General features: G+C 46.3%; 2 protein-coding genes across 2 annotated transcripts; both read right to left on the bottom strand.

Annotated features, from left to right (window-relative positions):
* Nucleotides 1–882: 882 nt before the first annotated feature.
* Nucleotides 883–9048, bottom strand: TIMMDC1 (translocase of inner mitochondrial membrane domain containing 1). Its single transcript, XM_029961452.1, is given in 11 exon segments — nucleotides 883–2154; nucleotides 2462–2572; nucleotides 3967–4045; nucleotides 4909–4976; nucleotides 6764–6852; nucleotides 7900–7968; nucleotides 7971–8042; nucleotides 8044–8080; nucleotides 8203–8246; nucleotides 8249–8585; nucleotides 9020–9048. Coding segments are annotated over 11 exon segments (1011 nt in total). The 3' UTR covers nucleotides 883–2078.
* POGLUT1 (protein O-glucosyltransferase 1) lies at nucleotides 8731–22266 on the bottom strand. Its single transcript, XM_018077108.2, has 11 exons — nucleotides 22190–22266; nucleotides 21941–22031; nucleotides 19358–19501; nucleotides 18773–18908; nucleotides 17524–17645; nucleotides 15908–15967; nucleotides 14804–14903; nucleotides 13952–14010; nucleotides 11700–11867; nucleotides 11152–11208; nucleotides 8731–10519 (listed from the first exon to the last, which is right to left on the bottom strand). The coding sequence occupies exons 3-11, from the start codon at nucleotides 19447–19449 to the stop codon at nucleotides 10363–10365; spliced, it is 951 nt and encodes a 316-aa protein (XP_017932597.2). The 5' UTR covers nucleotides 19450–19501; nucleotides 21941–22031; nucleotides 22190–22266; the 3' UTR covers nucleotides 8731–10362.
* Between the last annotated feature and the right edge of the window lie 308 nt (nucleotides 22267–22574).

Below are 22574 nucleotides of genomic sequence, written 5' to 3'. Positions count from 1 at the left end.
GGTGGGGATGTAACAGCAAAAAAAAAAAAAGAGAAAAGAGAAAAAGATAAGACATCACTCTGTAAGCACAATGGCAAAAAGGTGATTCAGAAAGGCCTGCTATTTCCTTTTTTGAGGGGGCACAACAACACTACTGTCACCAGTGCATGCAGAGGCTAAAACAGGAAGAGGGAGAGACATATCCACACCTCTGCTTATTCAGATCCTTCACTTACACATAGAAAAGACCAGAGCTCGTTGATGACAACCCTGAAACAGTGGTATTTCTTCAATGGAAAAATGAACAACACTGGGATGTTTAAAAAATTAAATGCTCATTTCAGAAGTCAGAAAACACAACACCTTCTTGAAAGCAAACAGTGCCAAAAATCTGCTTTGGGTGGGTGGAATAAGCTCTCCGGGATCGACTGTTCATATTTCAATCAACACTAATTATCTGTAAAAGCATTCAACCAGAACAGACTTGACTACTCTTTTCCTGTGGGAAGTAGACCCAAACCCCCTGCCTGGATGTAATTCCCTTCAGTAGCAGAAAAATCTCCAACAAAAAAAGGGAACCAGAATCCTGGCATTCTGCTTTGAGGGAACAGTGATGGCCCTCCTGAGTAGAGACCATTTTACATTAACTACAGTCCTACCCACAGATAACAACTAACAGCTGATCTCTGGATCAAAATAACAGACAGACCTGGCACTCTCCTGGCTATTGCCTTTATTACTGGATAGAGGGAACATCCGATACTGCCACCAGACTGTATTGCTCACTGGTGGGTTCTCAGCTAGAGCTCTTCTCATGGGATATCACTCAAGGATGCTTCTCTATACTTCTCTGTACTAACATGAAGTACATACTGTACTGACATAAAGAGCTTATGGACACAATCACCACTGCTATATGGCTTTATTGAGTGTCTTGAACCACATTTCCCCAAAAGGTCATCCCCCAATTTCCAACTTTCAAATGAAATTAGAGGCCTTTTTATTGTTAAAACTGTCCACAGTGCCAAGTTTTCCACCATCACCACCAGAAATAAGTCATCTTTCCTGTGGCCTGCTCAGACTTATATTGAGGAACCCAAAACTTGCCTTTTTCAGGGCATTTCCATATCATTCCCAGCTCCTCCACCCTTCCTCAACATTGACTGAAAAATACCCCAAGTACTGTAGGAACCAAGGCCTGAAGAAACCACAGTCAGTAAGTTCTTCAGGTGCTGCCTGAAGACAGCTTGCACCAGAGCACAGTTAACTTTTGGAATTGGGGTACCTTTAGCACATAAACTATTCACAGGCCCCTTTACCTTGAATATTTCTACATTGCTGATGGTTTGGACACTTTGAGCAGTGAAATGGGTCCTTAGACGAGGCTCTGGAGCTGCCCTCACTCCCTGCCAAACCCAGATGACACTTCCCAGTGAGCAAAGTCGCATTTCCACCTTCTCAGGGGGAACAGGCTTGGCCCTTCTGAGCTCCCATGCAGTGATGTGCATCCATGGGCAATGTTCTCAGCAAAAGGCTTTTCCACAGGATATGAGTGTGTTCACAGAAGAGTTCCACCATCCCTTGACTGAAGACTTTCATGAGCAGAATCAAAATGCTTTGTATCTGTAAGACCTCAGTCCCAAAGCCACAAGCTTAACTGGGAGTATGACTTTTAAAAAATATACAGGAGTCCAAAGAGCTTGCCTAACCAAATTTTTCAGAATCTTCACTTCTTAATACCTTGAGACAGCCTAAAGAGAGAATGCAGCACACATTTTCTCAGGAGATCCTTTTAATAAGGGAGGAAATAAAGATCTTGGCAAAAGTTTAAAAGGGCTTAAACACTTGCCAAGTTCCCTTACTTTCTCCCCTAAACTATCAGTAAAAGCACCTCTCAAGGAAAAGTGTGTGGCTTCTTCTCTTTACACTATCTCGAGGTATTAACTCTGCAAAAGTTCATTGGGAGAAACTTTTGGAGTCTTGTATATTTTTTAAAAGTAATAATCCCAGTTAAGGCTGTGGCTTTGGGACTGGGGTCTTACAGTAGCTTCTTACAACAGAGATCTGGGGAAGACTCAGTAGCTCCTAAAGTCTCTTGCTCAGTCCATCTTCAGCCCTCCCTGGGCGTTGTTTTCCGTTTGGCCCAAGACTTCAGTCACATTGAGCCTGGATTGCCTAAGGAGAGAAGAAAGAGTGCAAAGCAATTTTATGCCTGTATCCTCCTGACAAAGGCATGACTGCAGAATTCCAGCTCCTGAAAAGTTTATTCTAGAACTGACACTGTCAGTGAGTAAGTCACACAACTAGTGTCATGGTCTTTTTTCCTCCAAAGCCTCCAGCTATCCCTCTTTCCTCTCTTTAACAGGGATGGAAAGAAGTTCTCAGACTGGTATGTGAAACACACTGACAACCAAGAGCAGGAGAACCGAGGAGCGTTGTGGAGCCTTTAAATGTCTGAACCACCCTTGGAGCTGCTCCTTACCACTCTGCCAGCTTCTGCTCATACAGCTCCCTGCGCTCGCGAGTCCTCTTCTCCTGCAAGGTCTCGCCAGTCAAGCCATGCAATGCTATTAACAGGGCTCCTGCAGGGACCCTACAGGAGGAAGCAGAGAAGTCACGAGTCACCCAGGAGACACACAACAGCAACAACTCACTGGCTTCGACAAAAGGAGCACAGGGGAGCCAGACATCACATCAGGGGAGCATTGCATTCCCCAAGACTCACACTGCACCACAGACTAAGCTACTCCTATTCCAGTGTGACCCACCAAGCACAGCCTCCCTTCAGCTGTGACTCACTGGAGCCCCTGTGATAACATATTTTGAATTTACTCATTGACAGGGCAAAGGGGTGGAAGAATTTAAGGTGCCCAAACAACTCCTGTAGAGCACTGCACCCATAATTCAGACAGTGACACCCTTCCATCCAGCTCTGGAGGTACTTGTGTTTTCATTGGTAAAGCTCCCTAGGCTGCTTCCAGGCATGGCCACAGCTGACACCATCCTGACAGCGACAAGTAGCACGTATAAAGCTCATTCTCTTGTTCAGGCGGGTCCCCAGATTCCTTTCTGAGCATATTTACAAATTGGCACTTCGAGAAGAAATCCCAGCTCTGTTTGAACAGTCAGACTTCTCCTCAGTTAAAGATCATTGTCCTGATGGACAGAGCCCCTGAGAGAGAACCATAGATCTCCTCCATGCCCCAGGGAGCTTTAGGAGACTCACGACTGCAAGATGTACATGAAGAAGTGCCGCCTTACAGCCTTGGGTTGTGCAGCCCAGCCACGCAGCTTCTCCCTCAGTGTTTCCCAAGGGCTGCTGCTCCATATTTTGGCTTTGATGGAGCACATTTTGTAAAAAAGTTATTTTTACACAGACTCTTTACCTCGCAGTCCCTGGGTAAAGTCCTCTTCAAAAGGTGTCATCATGACATCTGACTCCCCTTGTCTGGATTCAGAGCTGCTACAGGAGCAGTTGCTGATGAAGCTGAGAAGGGAGCCCAGAAGCTACATCTTGCACTCCTGCCTTTACCCACAGACTACAGAGTTCCTTAAAACAGATATCCAGTGGTTCTGCATGCAAGCATTGGGCTCATCAGTGACCATGCCAAGGAAGAGGGACATGAGACATGTCTGTAACCCATCCACACAACTACTGTTAACTATTTAACAACAGTTAGTGTCTCCTCTAACAAACAAATAACAGCAAGTGAGATGCTCTACTGAGAGCACTGAGTTCTTACTACTGAGAAAGCAGCAAAACACAAATCAAGAAACAAAGAAGAAAAAAACCCAACAGTTTAAAGGTTGGAAGAAAAGTGACCATCATGAGGTCCCAAGGGAGACACAGAAAATCCCTCAAGGCAAGAGAGGAAGGGAAGCTTCAGTAGCCCTACCTATGATTCAAGGCTTGGTATGTGCAGCCACAAACACTCTTAAAGAGCAGGTTTAAGTCTCCATCACCCAGCAGCAGCAGCCACAACTCACCCAAACGCTGTTCCGAACATGAGGCCGCCTGCCAGTCCCTGCAGGCCCAAGTGCATTCTGAAAAGGGCTCCTGTGAAGCCTAAAAAAAGAACAAACCCACTGAAACCAGAAGCCTCCCCTCCCCGGCCATCACGTAGGGAGCTGCTTTGCTGCATTTCTCTTCTCCATGAGCTGACATCTCCTTTTAACAGAGCAGAAACCAAGTGCCATGGCCACTGGGAGGGACCCTCACCACACAGTCACCATGAGCTCCGCACTGAAACATTTACAAAGCAACTCCTGCTTCAGAAAGTCTGCCCAAGAAACGCTAAGAAGTATCTATGAAAGTAAAACTAAGCTCTCTCTAGGCTGGAGCATGATCCCTCCCCCCTTTTTTCTGTTCAACAGCAGCTAATAATAGTAGCTGCCATGTAAGGCAGAAAAGATTAGTAGAACACATATCCAACTGTAAAGGCAGTAAAGCCTATAAAACTGAACAAGCAGATCACTTACCCAGAGCCCTGTTGGCAAAAGCAGGCATGCAAAACTTAGCATGAAAAGGGCAGCTCATAAACAGGGCACTGAACTGCTATCAAGAGTGGAAATAAAAAATGCTTTCCCTAATAAATAGGTGGTGATGAGAGCACGTTATGCACCAAGTGTTGCCTTTACCTCACACGAGCATTTTTCACCCAAAATACTCCAGCAAGTATTCTGAAGATGAACTAATAACCACAAATTAGTCTCAGCAGTGCATCAGTATCTCTGTTACAAATGAAGTCACACAGCAGGTAAACAATGGAGCGGAGTAACAATGGGAAGGCAGTGGAACAAGAAGCAAAACCCAGGAGCACAGAAGGCAGAGATGCACTCAAACCCAAGAAATGTGGATACCTGCTTACTCCTTTCTGCTAAGACCCTTGCTCACAAGGAGGGAAGCACACAAGGTTACAGCTCTCTTACCTCCTGCTGCAGCAAAATTACTGACGGTGGTTTTATCACGGTACACAGACAGCCCGGTGCTCACCATGCTGCAAAGGAAAGGCACAGAAGAAGTCAGCAGCTGCACATGGAAAAAGAGAGGCAGTAAAATGCAGCCTGAAACAAAGCTGGATTTCATTAAGCCAACCCTCAGGTTGCCTCCAACCTCCTGGCTGCCCGTCCGTTCAGAGCGCGCTCGCGCCAGCCACAAGCGCCCGTGACTTCTGTGACTTTACTGAAGCAGCTGCACAGACACAGGCCAGGGAATACCAGAGTTACCAGCCTGGATCTGGGATATTATTTCTTTTTTTTTTGTAATCAAAGATTTTTTTCCATTGTACAGAACCACAGAATGGTTTGGGTTAGAAGGAACCTTAGAGATCATTTAGTTCCATCCCCCTGCCATGGGCAGGGACACCTTCCAATAGACCAGGATGCTCAGAGCTCCATTTGGCCTTGCCCTGAACACCTCCAGGGATGGGACATCCACAGCCTCACTGTTCCAGTGCCTCACTGGAAAACATAATACAGTCAAGGATAAAAGAAACCGAGCAATGACAAAGCCCTGTCAGTCAGCCAGTCCTGGTGTAGGACCTTTACCCGCAGGAGCTGACCCATGTGTCAGTAAGACTTTGCCTGATTTTCTTGGGTTTTAACTGTGAAACTTAAAATTTGCACAACTGCAGGACAAAAACCTTCAACTGGGGCTCTACAGAAAGAAATAACGTCGAGCAGCTCCTTTCAGAGCCTTTTCCAAAGGGGAGGTGGTGAAAAGGGGGCTGATCTGACTGCAGGGGAGACACCTGGTGGAGGACGTGGAGGTTACGTGTCAAATCCAAAGAAATCCAGGAAAATCCACAGAAATCAAAAGCTCCTGGAGAGAAGGCAAGCTGTAGGCTAACTAAACCTAAAACCAGGTACCAAACAAAAAGAAAAGATCGAGGAAGAAACTCAGAAAGGAATAAAAAAATTAGGGAGACAAAAATATCAAATAACGACAGTCAACACTGCTGGTGTCTCAAAAGCAGAAGGGGACGGAACATACTTGCATATAGAGACAAAGCAGGCTTAGGACCACACACAAATTTACCATTTGGAACGTCAGGGAAAGAGATATTTCTAGTTTAAAAGGGCTCTACTTGGAAGAGCATTCTTAATTTGATGCTCTGTTGTCAGAAATGCACTGAAACATCCAAGGGAGAAGATCAGGGAAGTGGAACACTCTCTCTGCATGGGTTTTGTGTGTGCAGGGAAAATTTGAAGGCCTGAAAAGGTACATAGAACTGGTAGGTCTGATCTTCAGCAACTGCTTAAGAACATGACAACCATCTGCAAGAGTTTGAGGACAAAACCAAAGAATTGTGAGTAACATTAGTGCACACAAACTAGGAGTGATGACAGAGATTGTGAGTAACATTGGTGTATACAAACTAGAAGTAACAAGGCATAGCAACAAGGGGAAAAATTAATGTGGGATAGAAAGCTCTTCCAGAAACTGCCAACACACTATCACACTCTCCCAGAGAAAAACACACAAAAAGAGGTGAAACAAAAGCAGAAAGAAGCTGTCAGGGAAGGGAAGAACAGTATTCCAGCCAGCAACAGCATGGATTAGATGCAAGAACAGGGTTTTTAGGGTTTGGGTTGGTTAGTGAGAAGATCTGAGTTCTGGGATCATTCTAAAAGGTTAAACCCTCTTCATGTTCACGCCTGATCAATCAGACTCACGTTAGCACAACACTTGGAGCCTCAACCAGTCACCAGAGCTGTGAGTGCTGCCTCCTGATGCAGGAGCACAAAGCCAGCTCTCCTCCCACTGCCACCGGGAAACACTTACTTGAATATTGTGGCGAAAGTCGCGACTCTCCAGCTCCAGCGCCAGCCGTAGCGGATGAAACTGCGGAGGCCAGCACGATGTGCAGATTGCTAAGGTCAGAGAGAGGACAGGTTACACAAAAAACTAGAAACTAGTTCATTATAATGAGCTCGGAAGCATTAATAATTAATAACCACCAATAAACAATAGTAAGTAAGTAACAACCACCTGCATTAAATGTTAACAGACCCTCTGAGCTCTGCAGTTTAATGCTGGCGCTTAAAAGTTTGAAAATGAGAGGGTTTTTTAAAGATGTGATAAACAGAAGCTTCACGAAAATTAAAAATGTCGCAGTTAATACCGCAAAAGTAAATAAATTCTCAATTCCAGTGCTTGGGGTGTTAGAGCTTAGCTCAGGTGCAGAGAGTCAGCAGAGGGAAGCCAGGCACTGGTACTTTACAGGCTGCTATGTCAGGGGCAAACTCTAATTGAGAGTGATGAAAAATCAGATTTTACATCAGGCAGATTTTTAAAGGGGTTTTCTCCCTCTTGATCCAGGTAACCAACACTTTTAAAATCCAGATACATCACACCTATAAAATGTCACACATGTTCTTTGTTGTGCTGTTGTAAAAGAATTTTACATGGTCTTAAAATTACTCCCATTATTAAGACAAAAGGGCTGTGAAGTCTCTTGCCAGCACACTAAAATTAAGAAGCAAAAAGGCCCTTCAAGACATACTAATCAGCCATTTAACAGAACCGGAAACTTTGTTATCAACTCTTTCTGTAACTTAAGGACACTTTCTTCTAAGTTAACTGTGCAGAATTTGGGTATCAGGGAAGACCTAACTTACAGCAGCTGATCAGGCAGGCTGCACACACTCAGACACAGCAAACACCTCGCTGTTTTTGCCGCAAAGTACCAAAATCGGGCGCACACACACACACACACACACTCACACACGCGCGCGCGCGTCCTACAAACACAAGAGCCACACGCCTCCAGCGGGCTCCGGTGTTCACGGCGAAGCCGCCGGGCTCCAAGGGCACCTTCCACACCCGCGGGCCCTTGCCCAGGGCCGCCGGCTCCCCGCCGGTCCCGGAGCGGCGGGCGATGCCCAGCGCTTCCCCCCGCGGCTCCCCCGCGGCCGTACCACGGCCATCGCGCCGGTTCGGAAACAGCTCCCCTGCTGGCTGCGCTCGTTGAAGGCCTTGCGGGGCGCCTGACGAAGGCGGGCAGCCCGCCGTAGAGCCAGCCCACCAGGCTCGCCGTGAAAACGCCGCCTGAAAAGAGGTTTCACCGTCTCCTCCGGGAACCGCTGCAGCTCGCCATGCAAGGGGAAAGGGCCGGGATTTGGGGCGGGATGGCCACGGCGGGAAGCGCCGCGGCCGGCCCAGCCCGGCCCGGCCCGGCCCCCAGCCCCATTCCCGCCCATCTCCGGCGCTCACTCCCGCCCTGCCAGAGGCTTCGCGGCAGCCGCTCCCAGCCGGTCTGCGGCGGGCTGGGACGTGGCGGCCGAAGCTGGGCTGAGGCGCCCGCGACCCTCCGCTCCCATGGCCGCACGGCGGGCACCGCGGCAGCGCAGCGCCCCCTGCCGCCCCGGCGGGAACGGCACGGGCCCGAGGCGGGCCTGGCTTGGGTTCGGCTCTGGCGGGGCTCGGCCTGGTCGGCTCGGTCCTGGCTTGGCCTCGGCATCCTTCCCGTTTGGGTAACAGCACAGAGCCCACGCCGCGCCTCTGAAGAACCCCGCGGTGTGTGTGTGTGTGTGTGTGTGTCCCGGTTTCCCCGCAGGTACAGCCGAGGGTCAGAGCTAGTTTGGCAGAAGTCCCCGGCTCGGACCTGCGGGGGGCCAAGGGGAAGTTTCCAGCCACCGCAAGCCGAGGCTGGAGGCAGAGGTGCCCTAAATGTGACAGAGGAAGGACGGAGACACGCTTCACTGTCTCTGGGGGTACAGATAGGGGCTCTCCAGAGCATCCAACAAAACTTCGTTTTCGTTTGTTTTATTCCAAAACGCGCTTCATTACAAATGGTTTAAAAATATCATACAGAGCTGTTTCAGTTTCCCCGAGTGCTGTCTCTCTGTTGACTAAAAATAGAAAACCAGAAAAACCCTTTCCACTCTCACAGTTCTTTTCCTCAGAAACCAGGCTATTTTAATGGCCCAATCTGTTTTCTTAGCGGGCTGGGTTAATCCAGGCATTGGTCCTGTAACCAAGATGCTGCTGCAGCAACAGGCACTTGGCCAATAGGTCCAGGAAGTTATGTCCCTGTACCAGGGCTTGGCAGTGCTGTGAGCGCACATGTGCACAGGTTCACTCAGTGTTATTGTTCCATGTGTTTTCCTTCCTCCCTGATCCTGACTGCAGAGGAGACTGAGCTGTTGCTATCCCTCTTCTCCATTATACCGTGCTGCTCCCTCAGCCTTGAGGCCGCTTTACAATCAAGGGTGCTCCCCCGGGAGGCTGTGTCCCTCCTGCCACCCCACAGAGCCCGTGTTCTCCTGTCTGAGTGCCAGAGAAGATGCTGCTCCCTGCCAGGCCTCTCCCCTCAGGGCACACAGAGCATTTCACTCCCTCTGGGCTGAGCAGCCTGTTGTGGGCACAAACACAGGGAGCACAAGCAACCTGTGACCGAACTCAAACTGAGCAGTGTGAGGAGTAGCTGCCACTCTGTGACTGAATACATTCCCTCAACCAGGCTGAAGGAGATGAGAAAAGCAGTGGAACAGCTGTGGGGAAGAAAAATGAGTATGGAAGTGAGCACGTGTGTTACAAACCTCAAAAAAAAAAACCAAAAAACAACCAAAGTTAAAAAAAAAAGCCCAATATAAGCCTAGCAAAATTACAGAAGGGGATCAGAGTAGACTCTGAACTTCTGGAAGAAAGAAGCACCGAATCTACCTCTCCCAGTACTTTCTCTGGGTTCCTAAGGGTCCCAGGATGTCTGGCCAGCCAGCTGGTGAGAGCTAATTAACAGAGGTTCAGTTCTGCAGGGCCCTCCAGGCACCCAGCTCAGCTGTCAGAGGACCAACCATCCCTATCTCAGCTGCCAACCACGTCACTGTCTGCTACTCATCCTGAGTGCTGGGGCCACATCACCATCACCTGCTGCTCCCCTATAAGGTACGTAGTTTAACTCTGCAAGGATCATTTGTCCTTTCAATGGCATGGCAAAGCCTTACCATCAACCTCTAAAACCCAACATACACGTAAGCTCTAAACTATCCAAAAAGGTTACCTGCAAATCCCAGTACCTGCTTCTGTCAGAGGACTTGGTAAAAAGTGCAGTAAAAGAGCCGTGAGGCTTCTCATCGACTGAGTGAGATTTAGGCTCATTCTAAGACAGGTAGTAACTAAGTCCTAAATGCTAACAACCCCTCCTCCAGCCATGACTGACCACCCCATCCAAAAGCCATAACCCAACATTCTACTTAACATGCTTATGGTGACAGTATAACCAGGTCCCACTGCCTGGGAGCAATGTCAAAGTCATCCTACTGCTCTTCTCTGTAGTTCTAGTGTAAAAGAGAAGTCTGAGAGGGCAAGAAAGAAGTTAAAACTGATCTTCAGATTTCCACAGCAATCAGTTTGAGCTGAAGAGAAAAACAGAGAAGTCTCTATAGTTCTGTTTTCAGCCATTCAGGAGTGATCTGGCTGTAGTTCTTCCTCCTTTTCACTTTGTAAGTCAAGGCCTGGGAATATTCAGACAGCAGATGCTCCCAGTAGCAGGAGACGTCCTCCATCTGCAAGTGCTCTGTGATGAACTGGCGTCCCCTAGAGACACACAAGGCACAGTCAGGACTGTTTTCCAGTTCCTACAAGAGTCATCGGTTTTGGTTTGGATGTATATCAACTTTCACTCTTCTGTGTTTCAAATGAGAAACAACATGAACTGCTCTGTACCGTCTATTTTAATTCCATGATTTTCATTCTCGCTCACAGCTCTGACGGTTGCAGTGCTTTTGTTATCCTCAAGATGGTATTTGTTGTCTGGGATAATAAATATCAGATTTCACTTATCAGATGCAGCCTGAGCAGCACTGATTCATGCTGCTTCAGAAGCCAGTCCCTGCCAGCCTGGGTAGATAATGCTTACAGTGCAGACACAGCTCCAAGGAGTCAGCTCACCTCATACTGAGGCAAAAGCTCCCAACCTCTGACAGCTTTCCGTGAGATTCCTGACACGGGTCACATCTGAACCAAAGACCCTAAGCATGGAATTTTGTTCTTTGGTTCCACCTGCTTGTTACAAGTGCTCCAGCCCTCCTGCTGTTATTGCAGAGGATCAGTTATGCTGCACCCTACTAATACTAACGTTGTCTTTGATAGGCAACCCCTTCAAAAGCCTCGTAAGAAAACGCTTTGGAAGAAGACTGCCTGATAGCCAGGAAGGACATACAACTTACCTCTCTGAAATTTCTTGTGCTACAGCATCATTTTCCTTTACAAACTGCAACAGCTCTCTAAAATGAAGACAAAGAAAAAGCTATGAAACAACTGGCTCTGTGGAGAACATTGTCCTGTAGCTTAACTGTTGGAGAGGATGAGGTTAAGACTCTACAACTGAGTGAGGGTGCTGCTCACCTCAGAGAAGAGAAGAGACTCGCCCTGCTCAACTGTTCCACATCAGTTCTGGACAGCATGCCGAAATCTGGGAGCTAACTTATTTTTGGTCCACTGATAAGTTCCTCTTCCCCCTCCCCTCTGCTGCAGGGCCCACCTGCGTGGCTGCTGATTTCAGTGAGAGTGACAGACACACACTCCCGTGAAACTGCACCCCCCAAGTAACATGAGCAAAGGATTCTCTGGGGGCAGTGATGAAGAGATAAGAGCGTGACCTCCAAGAGCAGGCTGCCTGACGCCTCGGGGTGGAGGCACTTCTTAGGGTACCACAAACAGAACCACCGTCCCAAACGCCTTCCTGTGGCAGGAAATGCCCTCTGATGTGTCACACCTGACGTCAGAGAGGTCTGGTCGCACCGGGATGTAGTGGACCCAAGGCTTCAGCTGGGGATAGAAGAACTCCAACCACTCTTCCCCAACGTGAAAGACGAGTGAACCGCACAAGAAAAGGTGTTTCAAGCGGAAACTGGCCGCCACTCCCCGGAAGTTGAACAGGTACCTTTAAAAAGACAAGCAAAGAGAGGGGCCTGATTTCACCTGGAATTTTGTGAGGAAATGCACAAAGACAGCAGTCTGTGAGTAGCAGTGAACTTTCCCTCACAGGCAGCAGCTGGGGCGCCTCCCTCACACTGGTTGCTGAAGCAAAGGGAAGGCATTTATTTGAAGCTCCTCACAGGAAAGGTGAGCTGAAATGAAGGATGTGCTGTGTGAGTTTCTGCTGTCTGTCAAAACTGAGGGAGAAAATCAAGGAGTGAGGCTTCACCTCTGATAAAGGCAGCTGCCTGCAACAAACCGAAGGAGGCCTCATGGAGAGCTGCCAACAAGGCACAGAAGGTCACAAGGTGGATGCTGATCCCATGACTCTACGCTCCAGAGACTCTGTTACCACAAGGAAATTTTTCCCAATTCTCTCCTGCCTTGCAGTGAGCTTTTCTGTTCATTGTTCTGCTTTGCCACATCTATCTCAGGTTATTTTTTCCTCTGAGATTCTGCTTTAATCTGAGTGTAATTGTTCCATATTAACTTGGGAATGCAACCCTAGGAGGTTAAATAGGCTAGCAGACAACAGATGGACTTTGCAGATAATAAAGAATCCACAATTTTGTTTTCAGTATTTTCTGCCAAGTTAGTAAAGTGGGCTTGACTGTGGCAGAGAGGTATTTCTCTCAGCAAACTGTATCTCAGAGGGATGTTTGTTTGCTTACTTGTTTTCTTTTTCAAACCCACATTTCTCCAATTATATAGAAAGCTGTTTTTCCTACGGGTAAAACTGCTCAGTGCATATAACTAATCTTTGAAGTCAAACATTTTGGGCTGGGGGAAGAGAGCTCTTCCTTTAATGAAGCTATTTTGGGTGAGATGGAGATTATATATTATATATATTTTGGGCAAGATGGGAATTACAGCTAAACTCAGTTCAGCAGTAAATGACAAGCAGTAAATCTGAAATTACTCTGCATCCTTTGTATTACCTAGGAGCTCAAGGCAGTGACAAGGAGCTTGTAGTACTAGGAACTCTACAAATACATGTAGATATATAACAAGAGCAGTGGCCTGGAAGGGTGGAAATGCCTCTGCCCAATTCCAGACACAGCTCCTGTGACAGGAACCTGTGACCTCGGCCAAGCCACTGAGTGCTGCTCTCAGCCAGCCTGCTATGGCACCTACACTGAAGGAAGCAGACAGAAGTTCATGCTGACCCTACCAGACTCTGGTCTACAACAAAAGAGTGTGAGAATGTCTCAGCCTGAGGAGCATCAGAGTTGGGCAGTGCATGTGTAACAGAAGGGAGAAATCTGGGCAACGGTCTAGTGAAATACAAAATGAGACAAGTCAATCACATTTGCACAAAAACACAGATCCAGCCAAGTGACTGAGCTCTTGTATCAGCAGATTCTAGCTGGCAGAATCACAACTAGCAAAAGAAAAAGCAAAACATCAGTCACACAAGTGCATACACACTAAGGGTTTATATTTTACATAGAAACCTGCAAGGATATTACACCAAAAACCCCTCACTAAAGTAGTTAAAGAATAAAAACCTTTGTAAATCAAACCCACATTCTCACAAACACCATACAAAGTATGAATCAATACTGTATCTGCTCAATCAGATTTTAGGTTCTCTCTCTTATTATATACATGCAGTGGCAGCACTAGCCTCAGTATGCATATAAAGACATAATTCCATAGTTCCTTACGTCTTTGAAGACAGTAATGCTGTCACTGTAGCACTGAAAAATAATTTTGAATACATCACTTGGTACAGGTATATTAAGAAAAATTGATAGAAAGCCTTTTCAACTAGGAAAAAAAAATATCTATATGTTTATTATTGACCTTAGACCTTTACTTTCTCAAAACACTTTATTTCTCCTGACCTGATGGAAGAAAGTTGACACTGAAAGAGGCCATGCTAAGCTCATGAATTTTCAGCTATCTTGTATCTGCTCACAAGCTTTTGTATCTGCATGGAGCTGGTTGCTGGAATTAGACCTTGAAATAAAATGAGACCCTACACCATGCAAGGAAAGAAATAACCCAACAGCCCTTAAAGAGCTGGACTAATCAAAAAACTCTTACTTGTATTTGCAGTGATCAACCAGCGGAATTTCCTTTGCAGGAGGTCTTCCTAAGGTGTCCTTGAAATAAAGAGAATTAAAAAAAAAAAATCAGTAAGCTTCCAATGGTGATTTCATTTGTTTTCCTTCTCAGTTAGAAACAAAGGTGACGTGTCAAAACCCTCCATTCCCACTTCTGAGAAAACCTTCTCTGGTGGGCTTTTAGAAGGATTATAAAGAATTCCCAGCCCTTCAAACAAGAAAAAAAAAAGTTCAGTAAATTACACATTGCCTGTATGCGAATGCCAGCACAAACACATTAAATGATAATGTTTTGTTGGCAGCTACAGAGTGGAAAACAGCTTGGGACAATGGACTGTGTGAAGCCAAGTGTAACCGGATTAGCCAAGACTGTCTGGAGAGAGCTGGACTGTAGGTTAAGTATGAAACTAAAAAAGTTATCAGCAACAGTTATCAGAAAGTTATCCACAACAGAATCAAGAAATGGAGAAGACAGAAAAAGGTTTAAGAAGACTGACGACACCACAGAGGCAGCTCAGAGATAGAAGGGGATGAGTTGGCCAATTTTGTTGTTGTGGGAGAGGAGGGGATTGGCAGAGATTCATTTTCTTATGTGTGCTGGTTTCCTTGAACAAAAAGCATAGAAGGAAGAAAAGTGTTTGGCCTGCCAGGCTCTGGAGACTCCTTCCTTTCATCTGTCAGAGAGGTGCAGCCATCAAGGGAACTACAAGCCTCCCCCGCTCTAGAGGATCACCCACAACTCTCCAACGAGATGTTTCTGAATCATCAAAGCCATCTTGCAATGCGACCCCTCCTGGTCTTCACACTCAGAAGACAGACAACACCCACACACCTTTTCAGATTTCCAAGCCTGGTTTTTAGTGTATTCAGCGTCAACAAGTTCAGGGTTTTCTCGGGACAGCAGGATGAGGGGATCTCTCTCAGGACTCGTTCTGAAAAAGAAATGCCATCAGTAATTGCCAATCCACATGACTCAACACAGCTAACAAACTACAGGGCTCAAGGCCCTGCTTCTTTATGAGGCTGACCTTCCCATGAGCCCCCAAAATATCATTAAGTGCCTACTGTACAGTGTATTTCTGTCCAAGGGTATAACAGCAGAAGAGAATGAGTTACGGGTATATATTTCTTTATTTCACTTACTAAATATTTAATAGTATTATTTAAACAATTCCCAGGACAAAGCAGCAGAGATGCTGCTTCCTTCAGGCTTTAATCTGATGGGTGCCAAGTGCTTTAACTTAGCCAGAGAGAGCTAAGGGATGCTCAGCATCTTCAGCACTGACCCCTCTGACACGACTTTAAAACACCACTGATGAACAAGGTTATGACATCCCTGAGCCACACTCCTCATCATCTCCTGAGCCTACCTGGCAAGGTATCAAATCCTTCCCTGTTGGGGATGGCGAAGAAACAAAGTATGGGGTTTAACACTGCTTCAAACTGTCACTGGAGGGAGGGCAAAAGTAATCTACTCTTATCCCCCACCTGTCAGGTAACTTAAGGCCAGAAAACTTTTCATTCACTGTCCAGCACTTGCAGAGCAAACAAAGTATTCACACCGGCAGGAAGCATGAGCATCAATATCAAGTCTTTAAATTTGTATCAAGCACCTGCAGTTCTCTTCAGAGAACAAAACAAGCGGGTTCCTGGGGTGATAGCTTTACTCATTAAGAAATAATGTAGCAAATCCATCACAACTTCTGTTCCCGATATTAGGTGATTATAATAAACTAGTTGCAAATGGCAATTCTTATGGAGAATCGCTAATGGCGTAATGCTGCTGTACAATATGTCTCACTCTCCTTACTTTTGAAAAACACAGTCTGAGTTACACTTAATTAGGGATTAGGTTTTGGAGACAGAAATTTCTGCATACAGAGAGCTGTCACAGCCTATATTGGTAGAGTCATCTGTTGCAGGAAAATACACTCACCTGGATCCTCGGAAATATCCTTTAGAGATTTTTTTCTTCCAGGGCCATTTCTCTGCAGATCTGAAAACATTTTTTATACACGGCAATAAATGATTTAATATAACCATGAAAGAGCACTCTCATCAGCTTTCACAGCACGAGGTCTTTTTCTATTCTTCATTTTTGATGGAAATCACTTTCTTCATTATAGCAGAAAAAAACCTCTCAGCCAGGTCCAATGAAACATGTTTTCCTGTGAATATTGTGTTTAAGGCAACATGATATAGGCTACTTTTCAGAACACCTTTCAGTCAAAACAATGAATTACACACAACCCCCCCTCACCAAACCCTGAAGGGTATTAAAATTTACCTAAGATTTTAATCCACTTTTTGTACTGTGTTTTATTACACTTTATTTTACTGTGTTTCACGGAATACAGATAGTGAAAAATGACTAGAGAGCTCCCAATCAGTCATTTCCCATTAAAAGCCAAAACTACCGATCAACAAGCAAAAAGCCCACCTAGTGTGTCACACTTAAAACACGGGAGTTCATTGTTTTTCCAAATCACTTTCATTCTAAACCTAAGCAAGTCCTTCAAAACAGCTGTTCACATGTTTTATTTCTGTCACTGCAGTCACCTGCCTGCCTCAGGGGAACTGTCTGCCATACTTTTCTGCTGCACCTGGAGGTGACATGGAGGTCCTGATCCCCAAACTGATTTATCTGCGCAGGTCAAGCTTTGCACCTCCTTATAACACAACTGAAAACACAAAGATGAGCAAATGCTTTGGACCTCCATTATATTACATCACATAAAGCTTCAGACATGATTAGTCCAATAGATCTTGAGACTTTGAAGAGTGACCTATTCATCCTTGCATTCTGATGGCAAGTGATTTATATTGAAGTGTTTTTTCTTATTGTGTTTCTATGTTCACTCACTGTTGCACCCTTAGTTTGTCACTCTCCATGGGAAACAGCCCCTAACTCTGCTAATGGCCAAAGATCCTGCCAAAAGGAAGACTCCTAGTTAGAAAGGTTTTCTGTCTTACTCTCAGCCCAGTAGTGACTCTTGATTCTTGGGAATGATTCCAGGTTTCTCGACTGCACAATAACACTCGAGTAAAAGCAGACCTAAAGAAGGCTTTCTTTTAGCCTTCCAGAAGCTTATACAAGCATCCTGGATCACCCCTGCAGTGAGAAACCCACAACTCCTAGAGAAGTAGTTGAAAAGAAAGGAAAATATTCCTGTATGTCAGGGGAGATTTCTGCAGGCAAAAGATAACTGCTGCTTTATTGACAAACCCTCTCTCACCACACCCGATAGTAATCTGGCCCTGACAGCATGAGGGATGTGCAGAGTTTGTCCTCTGCATTCCTTACTAAAGGGTTGCAAACAGAGCAGCTAATTATAGCTTCCAGTTACATCATCCAAGGTTTCCATGGAGAATTCTCATAGAGCAGTTAGGCTGTAGGTAGTTAATGTGAGGCAGCAGGGCAGATCACAGGCCAACAGACCTGTGGTCTTAGATGTCAACACTGGCTCGATGCTGCCCAGTGCTAGGTGGCTTTTACTGCGAGTTTGTCTTCTGTGAAACATCCCCCCACATGTAACCATTTCCAAAACATACCTTCTAAGGTCCTCTCTCATGAGGTCCCAGCGCCCTAAACCTGTTGGGTAAATTGGCCAAACAGCTGGTCCTCCTTCCCAAAATGTCCAGGCAGGATACATGATATCATTGTATTCAGATGTCTTAAGAAAAAGCAGAATAATGCAAGAATGAGAGCAATATCTACTTGGGTTTGCTGACTGAGCCCACCAGTAACAAAGGTTCCTTCTGGGAGCTCTGCTGGCTTTCTCCCTGTTCCACTTCCACAAGCAGCCATGAGAGCTCTGCAGTTACCAGAGTGTTGCTGGGATTATAGAATCACCTGAGCTCCACTCACCTTTCTAAAGACTTTGTGTAGCTACAAATGTTTTCCTACTGATGGTAAGTCAAGAGGCATCATCATCTCCTCAGAGATCAAGGCTCTTATAGACACTTTTGACATTTAGGTTTCCAACACTTCATTCCAGCCTTCCTAGAGATCACTTAACAGTTCATTGTAACAAATATCCAGGTCATGTAAGAATTTCAGTTCCTCCTTTTTGGTTGCTTAAATCCCCATATATTATCAGAGGGAAGACCAGCACTTAAGACTAAACCCTTCCATGAAACCAGACTACAGGCAACTTCCTTGCACTAGTAATAAACTTCCTACACAATTATCCATCTATCTGCCACCTGGAGACACTGTAGAGAGTCTAAGGCTGCCAAGGTAGTTAGGAGGTTAGTACACATGACAAAGGCCATGGGAGGGTTTGTCCATGCACAGGAAGAAGAGGCTTGGGGGAATATAAACGAAAAGGGTTCCCAGGACATGGCAATATTACAGAAAAGAAAGTAAGAAACACTTATCTGTGGTACCAAAGCAGAGGACTAAAATAGTCACATTAAATGAGATTGCCTGTATGAGAGCAGACATGATCAAAAATCCTTAATAATGCTTATAAACTATGGCTATGATTTTAACACAAGTATTGTAGCAAATGACAGCAATGCTGGCACAAATCCCATCCAGCTGTGCATCATTTCAGTGCAGCAGAGGTACTCTTTCTGACCTGGAAGAGGAGCTAGTGAGGGGAAACACCGATCTATTGAATTGATCTGCCAAGTTTGTTTGCCAGAAAAATAGAAGTGAAAGGAAACAAAGGGCAAAAAAGAGCAAGCAATTTTCACTCACAGAAAACCTGTGGGGAACCATCTTCAAAAATACATTCCCAAGAGAAAGGAGGACATGCATGCCTCAGAAATGCTCAGCTTTTAAAGGTGTGAGCACCTTACTGAAGGAGAAGACTGGGATAATGGGTTTCATCCACTTGGGAGCCTGGGGGTAGTCTCGCACATTGATCACCATTTCCATGTCAGGGAGGCGGTTGATGATCCCCAGGATGAAGTGCTCAACTCCACTGCATCTGTGGAGAAATGACACGTGGCAAAGAACTGTAAGAAGGTGGCAGAATCCTGCAGTCTCTTGCAGGGCCTTTCTGCACAGGAGCAGAAAAGAAGATGAGCCTAAGCCATTCCATGATGCAGGCTGGGAACTGCCTACAGCAGCCTCTAAGTCCCAGTGCAGTACGGACACCAATGAGGCAACCCATCCTGTTACACCAGGCCTGATCTGCAGCTTGATCCCACAGCCAACCAACCCTTTGTACACTGAAGTGCAACAGTGACACTTTCCTACCACTACATTTAATGTTATTTATATTAATTTACATTATAGGTTATTTTCTAGGACCCTGCTCTGATGGGGAATTCAGACCTCCGAAATACCATTGTGCTCAATGACTGTCAACTTGGGAGAGTTGGAAAGACTCCTCTGCGCCAGCCAGGGAGATGAGACCTTCTGCACAGCTCTTACCTTGCAGGGAACATGCAGTCCTGCTCACGGTACAGTTTGTTTTTAATGATCTGGTAGTGCGTCCCGAGCTTCCGGCTCACCACATCTGACATTGTCTCCTTAGAAATGCCACCTCGAAAAGGAGCCAGGTCCTGCTTCCAGACACTGAAACAAAACCATCAGCCATTATTACGTGCTACAGGGAGGATGCTGTGCATTAAATTATTGGGGTATGCAGAACAGAATTCTAGCTAGAACAAGCTCCATGCAGCTTCCAGGAGCTCTGCTATATGTGGCATAACAGAATTTAATTTATGTCACTTGGAAGTTTCTTAGATACTCAAGGGTCCAAGCTTCACACTTTGACTACTTATGTGCTGTTTGCCTGAACAGGTAGCCCAGCACAGGTAAACTCTAGTTACTCTCCCACAGAAGGACCTGACATACCCTGGCAAGTTTTGGGTAAAAGCCTTCAGCTCATTTCACCTTTGAGCTGCAAACCTCGTGCTCTGGCCTTCCACAAATGATAAGGCCACACCAAGACCAAACTCCTCAAACAATGTCATGCTATGTAGACATCAAAAAAAGAAGGTAACAGTCTAGTTGCAAGAAATACCATCACCCAGTAACACAGGGTGCAGTGAAAGCTGGCCCAGGAGGACAGCCCTATGCAGCATATATTCTGTGGCTTCTGCACATCACCAGTGAGCTCCAGCAACACAGGATGGAAACAAAACCTAATGAATGTAAGAAAACACAGAAGGAGGATGCAATTTATATAAATTGGAGGATGCAATTTATATAAATTGGGTCTAAAGGTCCTCAGGTCTAACTGCTTGGAGCGTGTAATGAACGCTGTCAGATTGTAACAGCCATGGATACATCCTCCCTGCTTTTCTGTAGACAATGCATCAATGTTTCAGTTTAAGACAACACTGTCAGGGCGATCCCATTGTGAAGGTGGTCAAACATTCGTACAGGTTGCCCAGAGAGGCTGTGGAGATTCTTTGAGATATTGATACTGAGATATTCAAAACCTGACTGGGCACAGTCCTGGCAACCCTGCCTGAGCAGTGGGGTTGGACTTGATGATCTCAAGGGGTCCCCTCCGACCTCCAGAATTCAGTTACTCCATAATTGGGTAAAGAACAGCAAAACCACATCAGGAATTGCCATTGTGCACATGGTCTGACCACAGCATGAGAAGTCTGGCAGGGATGCAAATGGAATGAGCTTGAGAACAGGAAGAGAGTTGCAGTGTCATGGCACATCCAAGTCAATGTAACCTAAAAGTCACAACCAAAAGGTAGCAATGAACAAGTTTGGACTTTCCTTGGCCACTGAGTGACAGAAGACTGGACATAAGTAAAATATGCTACATGGGTAAAAGTACTGGTTTTCAGCATTCTGCTGCATATTTACATACCTCTCCAAATCAGCTATTAAATTAGCTATCAAAGTGAGTTGAGTTTCTTAAGTGACCCAGAGCTGTATTATCTTCCTGGATTCCTCTGCAATACCAATCACTAGCAGTGCTCCTGAACAAGCCCTAAATGAATTACTGCTTTAGTGAAAACTATGTTTCAAGACCCACAGTAATCCTAACTTCATGTTACTATTGACTATCATGTTCTGAAGCAGATTTGGAGGTTGTAACCACTTGGGAAGGTGTTTTGCCCAAAGGTGGGCAGGGGAGGGTGGAGTGTATGTTTAAAGATTAGGAGATGTCTTTAGGGTGTGTCTGAATTGGAACTTAGGGAAAAGACTGGAGGGCTAGAGAGATTGGAAGACTAGAAGAGACTTTCCTTCATCCATATTTCAAGAGCAATGAAGATCAAAAACTCCAAACAGAGTGTACAAACAGTTGCTTAATATTACTCATCTGACTTTAAAAGCCAAGATAGCACTCAATCTCACCCCCAAAATCAGTGAGCGCATCTGATACTTTTAAATAGGAGGCTTGAAGTTGGGCATCTGGGCTTCTGAAACCCTAATCCTAAAGGCAGAAGAATAAGGTGGCTCTTTCTCAAATTCCCTTTCCTCCTTTAAACAAAAATGCTGCTTAAAGTTATCAAAACCCCTCAGTCCTACAATCTCTGCCCATATGACAGTGATGACCAAACAGGGTTTGCACGTTCTTGAACGAGCTCCTCTTGGATCACGCTTTGGTCATGTGAGAGTCAGGTAGATAAGTATCCTCCAATAATCACAAGCAGTGACCTAAACTCCATAGAAAGAGCTAAAAAGTACAGCACACCATCGCAGCACATCAATCTGTGCTCTGTAACAACCTTTGCTAATCGAGCTACTTAGAACATTTTGCACACACTTGATTTCTTCCACTTTTGAAAAGCCCCATGAGAAAGATTTGTTAGCAACATGTGGGAGAAGGCAGAAGTGGGTTGTTAAGACAAATATGTACGGTTTATTGCGTGGTCGTATATGAAACGCCAACATAGTGTATGCTGAGTTGTAGAGGATAACGAGGACCGGCTTGCAGGTGGTTCCATAAGCTGCAGAAGACACCTCTCAAAGCTCAAAAACTCCCTCGCTAGTCCGCTACGTCCAGAGCCCTGCGCACTCAAAAGCAAACCGGTCTCTCACCTTTGGTGGCAGCTGCAATTCTCCTTTACACACGGCTCATAGGCTTCCACAGCTCTCTTAATTTGGCCAGTTATCGCTCTCCACTTGGCATCTAAAACACGCAGGGAAGAAAAGCCAAAGGATTCGATCCAGAGTAAGGGAGATCGCGGGGGGGGGGGATTGGAGGGAGGCGCAGTGGGTCGGCATCCCTTTCGGCCCGGGGTGCCGCCCGCCCGTCGCCCATGCCCGGTGCCCCCTCACGCCGCTCACCTGCCGCCCAGGCGGTCCCGGCCGGCACAGGGCGGCCGCCATCGCCCACAGCGCCAGCGCCGCCCGCCCCGCTCCCATGGCCGCCGCCGCCCACCGCCGCCCTGCGCAGGCGGCCGCCCGGCCCAAAACATGGCGGCGGCGCCCTTCCGCCCCGCGCCGCCACATGGGAGATTGTAGTTCCCGCTCAGGGGAACTGAGGGGGCGGGCGGGGACGAGCCCCGCGCGTCGCGACACAGACGCGATAGATGGGGACTACGCTGCACAGACGGCCGCAAATACGCTGCACAAACAGTCTGAGTGTGCACCTGTGATAGGCCTTCCCCCTCCTCAAACAACCTCCTGCCTCCGCCCCCAGGAACCTCACCGGCCTCACGCAGATCCAGGC

The sequence above is a fragment of the Manacus vitellinus genome, unplaced genomic scaffold (genome assembly GCF_001715985.3).
Source record: "Manacus vitellinus isolate BGI_N305 unplaced genomic scaffold, ASM171598v3 scaffold_35_pilon, whole genome shotgun sequence".
Classification (NCBI taxonomy): Eukaryota; Metazoa; Chordata; class Aves; order Passeriformes; family Pipridae; genus Manacus; species Manacus vitellinus.
Note: the sequence above shows the minus strand (reverse complement) of the source record. Positions and strands in the feature narration are given on the sequence as shown.